Source organism: Meleagris gallopavo, chromosome 1 (assembly GCF_905368555.1).
Source record: "Meleagris gallopavo chromosome 1, MGAL_WU_HG_1.1, whole genome shotgun sequence".
NCBI classification, from domain to species: domain Eukaryota; kingdom Metazoa; phylum Chordata; class Aves; order Galliformes; family Phasianidae; genus Meleagris; species Meleagris gallopavo.
The window spans coordinates 182,779,752-182,794,693 of NC_139404.1; the positions used below are offsets into that span (position 1 = coordinate 182,779,752).

The 14,942-nt window shown below is 43.1% G+C and overlaps 1 protein-coding gene across 6 annotated transcripts in view; it reads left to right on the top strand.

The window, feature by feature from the left end:
* The window catches only part of MTMR2 (myotubularin related protein 2), a 61,304-nt gene that overhangs the window by 9,477 nt on the left and 36,885 nt on the right, over window positions 1-14,942 (top strand). For 4 of the 6 annotated variants that reach the window (XM_085216332.1, XM_085216330.1, XM_085216331.1 and 1 more), the window contains exon 2: window positions 11,443-11,548. In XM_085216332.1, the coding sequence (XP_085072458.1) occupies window positions 11,443-11,548 (106 nt within the window). Of the gene's footprint in view, window positions 1-8,378; window positions 8,509-11,351; window positions 11,370-11,442; window positions 11,549-14,942 lie in introns of those variants that run through there. The other 2 variants (XM_085216333.1, XM_085216334.1) reach the window with 2 other exon arrangements.

The following is a 14,942-nucleotide window of genomic DNA, read 5'->3' on the forward strand; positions in this document are numbered from 1 at the left end:
TAAATTGCTGGTATTTTTAATTCCTGTGGGTGTTTGGTTTATTAGGGTGACGGGGTTGTGTGGCATGTGTTTGAAAGAAAATCAGAACATTTAACAATACATTTTGCTTTCTTACTAAGGTGTTTTTTAAACAGGGAGATAAAAAAGAATCCAAAGAAGAAACGAGACAGCACGTGAACTGTAGGAACAATATATGTATTGTTTAAGCCACACATTATCAGCTCTTAGTTTGTAGATAGAGATAAAGGCACTGCCAAAATACAAGTAGTAAAGTAAATCTGTCTTTTTATCTGTATTTCCTTCCTGTCCTAAGGTAAGTACCTTCTCATACAGGTATTGTTTCTGTTTCTTGATCAAGTTAGTATGTTTCTTAAAAACAAACAAAAAAATACCCAAAACAACAGCATTTTTAAACAAGCAAACAAAATATTTGAGGACGTATGCTGTTTTCTGTTCTTCTGTTTTTCTTTGCTCTCAGACTCTTATTGTTGTAATTGCAGTTTAGCATGGGACTGTCTGAATTTGTGTCAAGAACTTGGTCATTTTCTACGTGCGTGTTTTACTCTGATTTAATATACTTTAAAGGAAGGAGATGGAAGCTTATATAGTAAATACCATAAATAGCAGGAGTAGTTCTGAATTGTGTTTAGGATTTTCATAACGACTTTTGTCTGTATTCACATATAGGAGATAGCAGCGCTGTCCAGAGCTCTTCTCTGCACAGAATATCCTGAGCTCTGGAATTGGCTTATTCCACTGATAGTCCTATAGCACCAGGAAATCATAGAATCGTAGATTGGTTTTGGATTGAAGGGATCTTTAAGATCATCCACTTCCAACCCCCTGCTATAGGCAGGAATACCTCCCACTAGACCAGGTTTTTCACAGCCCCATCCAGCCTGGCCTTCAATGCCTCCAGAGGGGGGGCATCCACAACCTCACTCGGCATCCTCTTCCAGTGTCTTACCACCCTCACAGTAAATAATTTCTTCTTGATATCTAGTCTAAATCTACCCTCTTCCAGTTTAAAGCCATCTCCCCTCGTTCTGTCACTACTTGCCCTTATAAAAAGTCCCTTTCCAGCTTTTCCTGTAGGCCCCATTCAGGTTCTGGAATGATGCTGTAGGGTCCCTCTGGAGACTTCTCCAGCCTGAACAACCCCAGCTCTTTCAGCCTGTCCCCATAGGAGAGGTGCTCCGGCCCTCTGGTCATCTTCATGGCCCCCCTCTGGACCTGCTCCAACAACTCCATGTCCTTCTTGTGTTGAGGGCTCCAGAGCTGCATGCGGTACTCCAGGTGGGCTCTTATAAGAGCAGAGTAGAGGGGCAGAATCACCCCCATTGACCTGCTGGATTCGGGTTCCTGAGTTGCTTTTTTGCTAGTGAAGGTCATACTGCATCAGGGGGACTGTGGTTGTGGTGGTGGTTGTGACACTTTTGACCAGTGCTTGAGCTGGTCAAAAGGAGAGCTGTGAGTTGAGACAAAGGCTGATTTCTCATGGCCTGAGAGACTGCTGGATGTCCTGGAGATGTGGAATCCTAGAAGCCTAGAATATCTTGAGTTCGAAGAGACCCACTAGGATCATAATGGTAGAATGGCCTGGGTTGAAAAGGACCACAATGATCACCTAGTTTCAACCCCCTGCTATGTGCAGGGTCGCCAACTACCAGAGCAGGCTGCCCAGAGCCACATCCAGCCTGGCCTTGAATGCCTCCAGGGATGGGGCATCCACAGCCTCCTTGGGCAACCTGTTCCAGTGCATCACCACCCTCTGTGTGAAAAACGTCCTCCTAATATCTAACCTAAGAATAGAATAATAGAATAGTCGAATATCCTGTGTTAGAAGGGACCCACGAGCTCCATGCCATTCCCTTGGCCCTGTCACTGTCACACAGAGCAGAGCTCAGCGCTGCCCTCCGCTCCCTGTGAGGAGCTGCAGCTGCCATCAGGCCTCCCCTCCCCCTCCTCTGTTCTGGACTGAGCACACCACGGACCTCAGCCACTCACAGAATCACAGAATTGTAGGGGTTGGAAGGGACCTCTAGAGATCATCGAGACCAACCCCCCTGCCAAAGTAGGTTCCCTACACCAGGTCGCACAGGTAGGCGTCCAGGCGAGACTTGAATATCTCCAGAGAAGGAGACTCCACAACCTCCCTGGGCAGCCTGTTCCAGTGCTCTGTCACTCTCACCGTGAAGATGTTCTTACGCACATTCGTGCGAAACTTCCTATGCTGCAGCTTATGTCCGTTTCCCCATGTCCTGTCTCCACGTACCACTGAAAAGAGACTGGCCTCACCGCTATGGCCGCCACACCTCAGATATTTATAAACCTGGATCAGGTCCCCTCTCAGTCGTCTTTTCTCAAGGCTAAATAGACCCAGTTCACTTAGCCTTTCTTCATAGGGGAGATGGTTCCTTATCCATCTTGCTCTTTAGGCCCTTAACCATCTTAGTAGGTCTCCTTTGGATGCTCCCTAATAATTTTACGTTCTTCTGATATTGTGGTGCCCAGATGCATTGCTGATCTCCGTAAGGACTTTCTGTCTGTCACTGTGTAGAGTTTCTTCAAAAATCTCAAGCCTGAATTGCTGGAGCTTCTCTACCTCGACTGTGTTTTCATGACCCAGAAATACTGTTTTCTCAGAGGAGTTCTTGGAGTTCATTTCTACCCTCCAGACTTTAAAACATCTTAGATTTTAAAGCAAAGGCTCTGGCTCCTGAACAGCCCCAAAAGTAGAGCAGTAGCTTGCTGTGTAGGAAAGTGCAGGGTCTTATGAGAGCATAGGCCTTATGAGGAGCGGCTGGAGGAGCTGGGATTGTTCAGTCTGGAGAAGAGGAGGCTCAGGGAGACCTTTTTGCTCTCTATAACTACCTGAAGGGAGGTTGCAGTGAGCTGGGGGTTGACCTCTTCTCTCGTGTAACTGGTGATAGGACTAGAGGGAATGGCTTCAGGCTGCACCAGGGGAGATTCAGGCTGAATGTTAGGAAATACTACTTTTCTGAAAGTGGTCAGGCACTGGAATGGGCTGCCCAGGGAGGTGGTGGAGTCACCAACCCTGGAAGTGTTCAAGGAACATTTGAATTTTGTGTTGAGGGACATGGTTTAGTGAGAACTATTGGTGATAGGTGGATGGTTGGACTGGATGATCTTGTAGGTCTTTTCCAACCTTGGTGTTTCTGTGATTCTGTAAAGCACAGAAACAAATGGGTGGGAGCACTGTTCTCTCAAGTGGTACTTTGTTGGCAGTGAGCAGGTTTGCATTTTGAATCCCTCCTTCATCCTGTAGTCATAACTTATTTTAAATGTAAAGGGTCTGTTCTAGAGAGTGGAAATGCAGAAGTTTGTAAGCACAGACCTAGGTGTGCACAAGCATCTGCAGAAAGTGCATCACATCTCTCTGCCACAAGGAAAAGGGCATAGACATAGCTGCTGGACTAGCTTCCTACCTTGCCTCACCTAGAGGAGATGGGCCATCTGCCTTGCCCACTCTTCACTGCTGTCATTGTTAATGCCACAAGTGAAGTGGTAACTTATTTTGGGCTCTGAAAGTGGTGAAACAGAGTACGATGTCAGTTCCAGCAAAAGTTTAATAACTCTGAAAAAAAATTATTTCTCTTCTGTTTCTTCTCGTGTAACTGAGTACCATCCCATACCAGCCTGGAGCTTCTTAGAAACCCAACGCCCCTTTTGCTCCTGTTGTGCATACAGATAATTCTGTAGTTATATTCCACATGCTGATCAGGATATATCGATTCAGGCCTCTGATTGCTGCTGTTCTTCCTGTTTTTACCTTCTGGGGTGTTTGACTCATGAAAGCATGATACTGTGAGCTGCTTGCTGTTACTAATTATGTGTTGCATATTGGTTTGTCTTTGGGTGTTGGCTTTCTATTCCTGGAATCTTGCAAATATTTTAGACAATCAGCCTATTGTTTAGCAAGTGCTCTACACACACTGCAGGCCTTTTGTGAATTTCTGTTAAAAAAATAATAAAAGAATGACTAATGGAGCATGAACAGTGCTTGTGACACTGTAATCCATTGTGTAACTTCTGAGAGCAGAATTTGCATTCCTAGAAAAGCTTGTTCACGGTCAAAACATAGGACATTCTCTTTATGGCTCATGGGAAAACATGTACCATATATTCAGCTAAGGATGCTGCTTTAAGGATCAACTTTAAAAAAAAAAAAAAAAGTCATTTTCTTTCCCTGGAACATGAAGTCAGACTGAGACCTGGGTTTGCTTGGCAACAGAAGTGAATCTTTTCCATTCAGGCAAGTGGCGTGGGGGGCTATTTTAGATCTGTCACACACATGCACGATGATTTGTTTACTGGAATGGCTTCTTTTTGTTAAGCTCTGACAGCCAACCCTTTTGAATGGCAAGTGTATGTTATTGTATTATGTAACTGTCTGCCACTACGGAATGCCAGAGGAAGCCTGGCGGTTGGTTCTCTTCTTTCCTGCAAGAAGGTATTTGCTTGTGGCTTTCATGTATCTCTGAGATAGCTACAGGTCAAGCAGGGTTGAGGTGGGATATTTAAATGTTAGAAAGATTGTGAGCTTCATGTAGTTCTTAAGTGTAGCAACTGTGTATCCAGGATGCCTGAAAAACGTGTTCTGTGTATTCTGGGAGAGTAGGAGGGCATTTTGTATATGCTGAAGGTAGTTTCTTTTCGTAAGGTACAGTGAGCCTCTCTCTGTGAAAAATTGAGCCCCTGCTTTCTGGAGATGCTGCTCCTTTCTCCAACCGTATTGTGGGCTTGTACAGTGCTGAGCACAGCAGGATTCTTCTCTGGGACAAACAGAGTGAAAAGACTCTAAAACTTAATTTACAGCTGCAGAGTTTGTTGTGGCTCTGGCAGAGCAGATGCCAGCACAGAATGCCTGGTTCCTGCTGAGAGGCCCCAGGTCAGTCAGACACCAACTGTGCCATAAGCCCTTCCCTGGACAAGGGGGAGCAAGGGACACCTGAGTACCTTAGGATCTATATACCAGAAAGGACTATAGGGCTGCTTTGCTTCCCTAGAGCCACAGAGAGCTGCTGGAAATGGGAGCCCTGATGTGGGTGACAGCTGGATTTCCCAGGCCAGATCAGACAGTACCAGCTAGGACAAAGTGATATTCATGGGAAACAAACATCGCTTTGTCTCCTGTTGCTCTGATGTGGCCCAAAAGGTTTTTCAGTATTTCTCTGAAAGAAGCACGAGCATTGGAAGTATTGAAGAGAAAAAATTGCCAGCTTGACTCTGGGAAGTGCACAGAGAGCGCTCAATAGCTCTGCGTAATTATGCTTTATAAAAAGTGTGTCCAAGTACTACAGGTGCTCCTACTTATGGTCTTGCTATAAATCTGAACCTTTTGGATCCTGTTCTCTTGGCATCCAAAGCTTCCAAATGAAATTGTATTTGCCAGTAGTCAACATTAATTTGCAGTTTCCACTTTGATTAATTTTTAGGAATGTACATAATGAGAAAGTTTTACAAAAACAGGAAGAGAGGAAATGGAAATTTGCACTCTGCAGTGCTTTTCTCATTTATGACCTTTACAGCTCACACTGTATTGCACAGTGGTGCGTTTTATCACCTGTTTTCCATGTCATTTCAGTGACTATTGAAACAAAATATATGGTTTGATAGAGAAGAAATTGTATGAGCAGCTTATGCCAATTAGCATCTGAGTAATTGGCACACCTTTGCAAGCAAAAAAGCAGCTACTTATAGTGGCAGGGAAGGAATATTCATAAAGAAGGTGCTGGAGAACTAACTTGATCATCTGTGACTGCATTTCAGTTGTGTTACTAACCTGGCTCACTCCTATAAGTATTTTCAGACACTGATGTAAATAAGTAAATAAATAAAATAAAAATCAAACAAAAAAAGCCCCCCCAAAAGTCCCAAAGCCTATGCATACAGTATTAAATGAGAATGCCATGTTTTCCAGAGATGAATTTTCCTTCTGTCTCATCAGGTTTTCCGAGAGTTCTGGATGTTGAACTCATACGCAGGTTCTCAGTCATAGATTTAGGATAAGAACTTTAGGAACCCGTATTAACTGTGTAAAAAATGAACTGTGGATAGATTTTTGGAGAGTTGCTACTCAGTCCCTTTTTGCAGAGGATTGTATCTTGTCTTTAGGAAGGTCTGTTTATATGGAATTTTGATGTTCTTGCTGGACAAAGAGAGGTAGGCCTCCTAAGATGCTTTCTTGGAAATAGCAGTTCTCAGCAGATACAGGAAGGGAAGGTTCGTCTGAATCATGGTAATACTGTGACCCTTGCTTACTGTTTTGCCAGAAGTTGTGTGCAGTTTTAGTTTGTAAGTGAAACTGGCTGTCCTGCTTTTCTTCTCGGATCACACGCCCTGGGAGAAGATGCTGTCCTTAAGCTTGGCTTTGGATTTTCGCTCTGGTTCTGGCTGTTCCCTTACATCTCCATGCTTGCCTCCTACCTAATCTGAATTCTCTGGGGCTGCTCTTCGACCCTCATGTGGTCAAATTGCTGCATATGTGTTTTTTCTTCTGTGAAAAGTTGTTGCTTATCTGCTCTAGGAAAGCAGTAACTGCGTATTCACACTTACGTAATGGCAAAGAGAATAGCAACAAGTTTTTATTTCTCTTCCTTTAGTGTTTTATACACCATGTTACTTGAATTAAAAGGGTCAGAGGGCAGAGATTGCCTCAGATGGCTCTGGCTGTTTGATGATACTTTTTGAAGTGACCTCAGACTTCACCACTGCTTTCTCCTGCAATATTTCCCTGCATCTTCGTAGTGTAACAGGATAAGTTTGTGTCTCAGACACTTCTGCTTGTAGTTTCTTTACATCTTTGTTGATGGTTTAAGTGAGGCATGTTGGCATTCCTTCAGTTCTGCTTTGGAGGCTGCAATACCTTTCAGTTGCCTGAACAGGAATCACCAGAGGGCATCTGTCTGAGTTATGCTTGAAAACCACCTGGCATGTTGTGGGTTGGTCCTAATAATAACAATGAAGGCTTTATCAAGAGTTGAGTCATTACGCTTGTTTTCCATTTTAATTCTCATATTAGTTGCATATATGTATTCCATATAGCCAAGGGGTTAATGCAGACACTGTGTGAAACAATTGTGCTGACAGATCTTGTTTAGGCTCATTTATCATTCAGAATCTGGCTGTAAAAGTACATTTAAACAATAGTTACTAAGTTGAAAGACATGTATCAGTGCTAATTGCATCCTAACCCTGTTTTTTGCTTCTGCTTGGGGAGCAAAGAAGGAGAAATGAGAATAGCAGCAACAGGGGCAAGATACTTTTCCGTTGAGTTTTTCTATTGTAAGGGTCTGTTGTGACAATTAGCACAGACATCAGGATGGGTGCTGTGGAGCTGCCTGTGCAGCATGGGAAGAGAACTGCTCCTGGAGGTCCCTGTTCTTCACAGGTCAGCTCTGAAGCACCTGTGCTCTGTCTCTTTCCAGGAGGGAGAATTTAAAGTATTTTGTGAACTTGAATAAATGCTGTTTCTTAGAATCTTAGTGACGTTCAGAGATGATAATCATTTAGAACAAATCATAGAATGAGTCATAGAAATGCTTGGGTTGGAAGGGACCTCAAAGATCATCCAGTTCGGGGCCATGCCATCCAGTTCTAACCCCTGCCATGGGCTGGTTGCCACCCACCAGCTCAGGCTGCCCAGGCTCCATCCAGCCTGGCCTTGAGCACCTCCAGGGATGGGGCACTCAAACATCTCTGGATAGTCTGTGCCAGGGCCTCACCGCCCTCTCAGTGAAATATTTCCCCCTAACATCTAACCTAAATCTCCCCACTTTTAGTTTAAAACCCTTGTCCTGTCACTATCTACTGAGTTACATTAAACCAGACTTTAAGCTGGCGGTCATGGGCTCAGCTCCAGTGATTTCTAACTCTTGCTGAAATCAGGCCACACATACCTGCATTCTCAAATGTTTGTAACCAAACTCAGCAGCAGCATCTGACCATCATTCTTGTGCTGTTATACAGGTTTGCCCTGTACTGCCTTGTTTCTGAAAGTCAGGTGTTTGGGGTATTTCTCAGAGGTGTCCTCAGCACCTTAGTCTAGCATCAGTACTACCCCATCCCGCTGCCAAAAAGACTTTGGAGATAGCTCTAACTTTGCATTGGAGGAAGCTGGGTGAATATGGAGAAACTGCAGTGGCAGCAAGATTTGCACGGGGTGCAGAAGAGCAGGAGGCAAATATGGAGGGAGCTCTGCTCCTTGCATGGCAGCCCCAGCACCCTCTCCTTCCCCCACCCCACAGACACATGAAGCTGCATTGCTTGAAGGTCTTTCTTTTTGCTTTGACAGTAGGGAGAGCTCTTTGTTTATTAAACCACTGAAACTAAAAAAACTTCTTGTATGCCTGCAGGGACATCAGATTAATCACTTGGCTGAGCAGTGGAACTGGAGCCGTGCAAGCTGCCTGCTCGTGGCAGGAGGGAGTGGCGAGGCAGCAGCAGAAGTTCAGTACCTCACACCTTCCTCCATCACAGCTCCCTGTGAGTGACCAATGAGCACAGAGGAAGCCAGCCTAACGAGTGCAACCTGTGCATACTGAGTGCTATTGCTCACTTGTGTGCAGGCAGCACCTCCCAGAGCTGTCTCTGGTGTCACAGGAGGTGACATTGCTGTTGGTGGCTGCCACAGGAACACAAGGGTTGTGGTGCTGGGAGCCTCTGAAAAATGCCTTCTAAAATGCAAATGCTTTGCTTCATTGAATCTCACTCGAAGCCAGGCATGGTCAACAAACACAAAACACTTAGACAGTTGTCTGTTGGGTTTTTTTTTCCCGCACAAAGCAGTTGGCCCCTCAGCCTGCTGAAGTAAAATTAATTTCATAACAAATGTTGGTCTAGATGGTTAGACAGTCACTGCTTGTTTATTTGGTAAAGGCTGGGGATGCAGGAGGGCAGACAAGTTGTGCAAGCAGAACAACTGACTCTTTTTGACTCTTTTTGTTAGTGTTTTTCCTGTTTGGGAGCAGTGATGAGCAGGTTAGGTGAGCAGGCTGCAGGGATTGCCTGGGTATAGCTTGTCCAAGCTGGGGGCAGAGGGAGAGACTACCACTACTCATGAGAGGCCTTTCCAGCTCCGTTTTCTGTGATGAAAGGACATGAAATTCTTGATGCAAATGCTTCTATTACTGTTCCTGTGCTCAGTGATTTAGTGCTGGTCAGTAAATATGCTGCTCTGCACAGTGCAAACAAATGCCTTCTCTGTGCAGGCATGTGAGCTTAGATTAGCTGTCAGTACATCCCTTGCTTTGCTATTTACATTTGTGCTAAATGACTTCTCAACGTTGAGCTGTGTCACTGATCTTAAATGCATTTAAATACACCAAGAGGTTTCTGCTGAAGCTTTAGTTGCCCCAGCTGGAGCTGACTTTGTGGGACTGAGGCAGAGCTGCTGACTCCCAGCTGACAACTGTTAGAGCTATCCCTGCATGGGCTGCTGCACAGTAAGGTGGTGCTGCACTGTGGAATGATTAGCTGGGGAGATTTTAACACAACTTCAAACCTCAATCAGTTATACAGTTGCAAAGATCAGGGTGAACGCTTGGAAGGTAAAGACTGAACGTACAGGGAGCAGACTGAAATGAGTTTTGAGGGAATACATCCAGGGCTCTGAGCTGGTTTAAGTAAAGCAATGTGATGATGTGGTTTAGGGCTAAGCCTCATTCAGCATGCCTGCAGGCTGCTGCACGCAGAAGTGTTTTCAACCCTCCTCATCATCTCCAGATACAGATTCCCTCTTTCTCCTGTGCACTGCCTCTGTTTTATGTGGCCATGTAATTAATCCAATCAGCCCTGTGATCCAGCAGAAGACTTTCTTTGTGTTTAGCAATCGTTTGCTGCCCCTGCAGATCAACAAATCAAACCACACATCCTGATGTTCACAATGGGAATGCATAGCAGCGGAGTGCAGCCCAAGTCAAGGAGAGGAGGAGGAGAGTAGGAGCATGACCAGCACTCAGCAGCAGAGTAGTTCTGCCAGTTTGGTTGTGATGTGGAACCATTTGCACATCCTGTGTATCTGAGTAGCTTTGCTGAGTTGGTTCTTTTTACTTCAGTGTGGAATTATTTTCTGTCTGTGCCTCTGAAAAGTAACATCGTGGTAAACTCAAAGAGTTAAGTGTGTTGGAAGCAGAACGGTTAGCTGGTGAACTGTGTACAATAAATGCATTCAGTGGAATCGTGCTATTCAGTTGGCACAATGTTATCATTTATTTAAATGTTTTTTTTACTGTTCCCAAAACTTCAGTTTCAAAGTTTCTGCATCATAGAATTAAAAGAAGTTGCCAGTGCTCTTTAATCCTTGAACAGAGAGGAGTCAATCCCAGCAAGAGCCCAACTTTACCATAGTACCTCATGTTTTTAACACTGCCTGCCTAACGCTTTGCCAAACCTCAAAGAATAGAAATAAAACTGGAACATTCTGGCCTATCAGTGGCTGTTTAGCAGCAGTTAAGCAGCAAAACAATTTTCAGACAATTAACGGATCTCCAGGCTCTTTGGAAGCTCAGATAAAGCTGTTTGAAGGTTGTCAAATAACTACTAAATACAACTAATAACATAATGCTCCAGTGAGTTTTCTGCCTTGGTCAGGTAGCTGCTCTTTAAGGGTGTTGTATCACCCAGATGAAACCTTTCTGGAGTCACTGAGAATGTGGGAATGAGCTGCTCCAGGTAGCATTTGCTGTTGTGCCATGGCAGAACATTGCACCACAGAGGTCTTTCTTTGCAGTCCCGTGGGGCTTTAAAAGCATTATTATCAAATGCTAATTTCAAGCAATTACGATTCTAGAAAAGCTTGCAGCATGAAAATGTCATAAAATAAGCTTATTTTAATTGCTTACAGCTGTCCTAGAAAAACTGGGTCGAAAAAATGATAGCTGTTTTGCTTTGTTTTTAGCAAATCACACTTTGTATCACCAGAGAGGTATGCTGGGAGGCTCTTCTTCGTTCTCTTGGGGCTGTGCTTATACCTGAAAGAGGAAAGTTCCATGTGGTGGAAAGAGGTTTTTATTCTGAATTCATTCCACCATTGTAAAGCTGCGGTTGGAGTTGTGCTGGCGTGCATTCAGGATCCTGTCTGTTTTCATCAAGTTGCAGTGCGCTAATTTCTCCCATCTGAAAGCCTGAAATGGAGCCCCTTCATTTCGTTGATTTAGGATTTGATCAGGTTTGCGTTCGTGACAGTGTTGGCTTGGTCTGAGATGTGATCTGGTAATGAATTGTGTGTGCTTTTATGATCTGTAGTAAAGGAAGGCAGAACAGGTTCTCTGAAACCATTGCTGAGGACTAAATAACTGAGAATGGAAAGGGTGGAAACCAGGGAAAATTGCCTGATACAGCTGCAAGTAAGCGGCCTTATTTGTAGACTTCTGAGCAGTCCTGAGCACCATTCTGATAGTGTTGTATTTCTCTTTTCAGTGCTTCCACCTCTCAGTCGGACCATTCTGCTCATACAAAATCTGCTTCTCTTGTATCATCAGACTCGGTCTCCACCTCAGCAGACAACTTTTCTCCAGATTTAAGGGTATGTACACCCCTTGTCTGAACAAAAGAAAAAATCTGTGTCTATCCACCTATCTGTATGTGTTGTGGTCTCCATCAGTGACCATTTCTTGCTCCTCTGAGTTTGGATAGAGTAAAATGATTCTAGCTTTCAGGTTAATGCCAAATTTTATGTAGCCAAAGGATAAAAGGTCCCAAAGTCAAACAAGTGAAATAGAAATTGAACTTTAATCTCTACCATATTATTTCCTTCTTTATAAAGTTGTTTAATCTTCAAAAAGCTGACTCTGCAACCCACATTTGGAGATGAATTTTCAAAGGAACTCCTTTTTCTTTTAAGTGCTTTAAGTAAGTGAAGATCCTCAACCAGCCAATTGTATAATCATATTTTTTCCTCTGGTGTGTATTTGAGATGTTCTCTTTTGAAAACTCCTTGTTTGTAAACAGGGAGTCCTTGGAAGTATCTTCTTTCAGAGAAAGATTGTTATCTTCAAGCTGCTAAAATGGTCTTCTGTTACAATAAGTGGCTCTCACATAAAAGTCCCAGACAAGGCTCTTTTAAGTCTGTTATTGATTTGTTAATGTCAAATCTAAAGTTTGAGTTTAGCTCAGAAGAGTTTTGAGAACTAAACTATCTGTACATTCCCCTTATGAAACCAATGGGTTTGCTGATATTCATCACCTTTGCAAAAAAGTCTCTGACTGTAAAAGCAGTGGTGTTGGTATGTTCTGGTAATGACTTACAGCATTTCTCAGCTGTGGTTGAGCAGCTCTGTGAAATCTGAATGCCATAAAATTGCATGAAAACTCTTAACACAAAACTAATTCCTTTCTCTGACGTTCATTTTGTCCTGTGAGTAGTTACAATAACAGAAAGGTGTTCAAAGGTGGCAAGGACTTTGATGTTTCCTTTTTTAAGGAGTTTTACTAGCCAGTATTAAGCAGCAATTTGAAAAAGAATCAGTAGGTTATGTGTAAATGTTAGTTCACAATTTTTACCTATGGGTATGAGGGGTAATCCTCAGAAATTGTTGGGGTAAAGTGCTCTGTACCAGCTCTGAAGCTTTTCCTCTGTGAAGCTGAGGTGGTTTTCTCCAACACATAGCAGAGGTTTTAGGCTGAGATGAAGCAATTAATTGGTATAAATAGATACGATTGCAAGCACTGCCACACCTGTGATTGTGATATAATGTCATACATAAATTTTACATTGCCTTATTTTCTTCCCTCTTTTTATTTTAACTTAATTTTACATAACTGAAATTTGTTTTACAGTTCTGATGCCCAGATCAACTGCTGTTTTGCAGGTTTTTTTACACTGGAGGATTAACTTTATATACAGAGAACCAAGCAGTATTTTTTTTTCTAAATTCAAGGTTGTCTTTGCTTTGTGGTAGTTTACGTGGCTCAACATTTCCTCCTTGTAACTCCAGATGTCTCTTCTCGTCTCCTTTCTTTTTGTCACTTTGGCTGCATGAAATCCCTACTAGACAGGCATTCCTGTCAAATTATGTTTGCAGAGAAATGCTCATTTAGCAGCATGATACAGTTTTCAGTCAGAAGATGCATATGTATTGTTTCTGGAGATCATTAGAAATCCCTCCTTCCTTGCTGTGCCACGGTTCTCATAATTTGCAGGATGATTTCTTCACAGCTTACCCTTTAAAAAAAAAAAAAACTAACCTAAATTTCTGCTGTGGTTCGAAGAAATACTGTTCCCCTTTCATTTTAGAATAGTGTTTAAGGAGAGGTGATGAAAGCAGAGAACCATTTTTCTAGAATAAAGGTGCTTGAAGCCAAGTGTGAGCACATGCTTCTGCTAGCAGAATGCTTTCTCCTGTTAACCTGCATCACCACTGCTGTGCAGCACCAGCATCACCTCCTGTGCTCCCCTTACAGCTTGCTGCTGCTGAGGTGCTGTGAGTGGCTGCGATGCAGTCGGATGGAAGCACAAAGCTGGATCTTGCATTTATATTCGGTGGCTGCTTGTCGATGCTATGCAGGCCTGCAGAGCATTGATTCCCATGGTCCTGCTTGTAGGGAAGTACAGTGTGAAAAGTGGCATTTCCATTAGTACAAACTACCTTTCTCCCTCCTACAGGAATTCAAGCAATAACTGTTTGTCTCCTTTTGGTTTGCAGCTGGCAAAGAAGTTCCCCTTCCAGTGGGCAGCCTCTTATTTTGGTATTGCCACAATACCAAAAATGGATGCAGTCCCATAGCCTAAGATCAATGTCAGTGCTTGTGGGCTCATTCCTGGGGCCTGGTGTTTGCTCCTCAGTGAGATGAGCTGGGAATGGGAGATTTATTTTGTGGTGATCAGCAAAACCAGTTTCTTTCAGCTCTCATGGAGAACGAACACACTCTCTCTGGGTTCATCTCTCTTTGTCCAATTTTTTCTGAATTAATATCTCTGTCCTCTGAAAGTTTCACAGTTTTTTGGTTTTTTTTTTAAGCCAGTGCAGTGAAAAGTTTTTCAAGGTTCTGATTGCTCTTACACTTTTCTTTCAGCCTTTTGATACTGCAGATGATGCTGTACCATTAATGGATACAGCAACACGTTTTGTGCTAGCTCTGTTGTATGCGAGACAAGTGCCTGGGCTACACGATGTTCTCACAGGAAGGGCTTGCATCAGTTAGCTTTAAGAGGCTGAAAATAAGCATTTCAAGATTTTGAAGTGGATCTGCCAATTGTGGGATTATGCTCTTGATGTGTATTTAAATTTTCCCCTCTAGAATGAATTGCAGTGATCCGTCATCACTCCTACATCAGCTCGGTCCCTGCCTCTGCGTGTGCATCAACTCAAATTTAGGAATTACATTTCTGTGGTGATGGAAAAACACTTTGTGATAGCTACAATTAGCAGTCTCTTCTTCTGTGGGGAATTTTTAGAAGAAAAGTAGGCGTTCATCAGGGGAAGGGAATGAGGGGAAGGACCCATATCATTTCTTGCAGTCTGTGCCTGCAGATTTCTTTTGGAGTGCAATTAACACTCAGTGTGTGTGCATGCATGTGTGTAATGAGGTAAATGAGACAACCACTGGGGATTCCTACTAAATGCATGTGCAGTATTTTTCCTAAATGTTTCTCCAAAGTATTTCATAATAACTTTTATGAAGTCTTATTGTTTTTATTTTTCGTTTTTTTTTTTGTTTTTGTTTTTTTTTCAGATGTATATTGAGCACTTCAGTAACTGGAGCTAAGATTAAATTGTCTTTCCATTACAATCTCTGGAATTTTCACTTCATAAACTGTCTCTAAATAAATGTTGGCTGCTTCAGTTGGCTTTACAAAAAGTAAAAACTAAAAGAATGCCACCCTCCACCCACCAAGTGTCCCTAACCACTGTTAGGTTCTATTCCCCTACTGTCCCATCCCTTTCTGATCACAGGTCTGAAGCTGTTTAGAATTGATC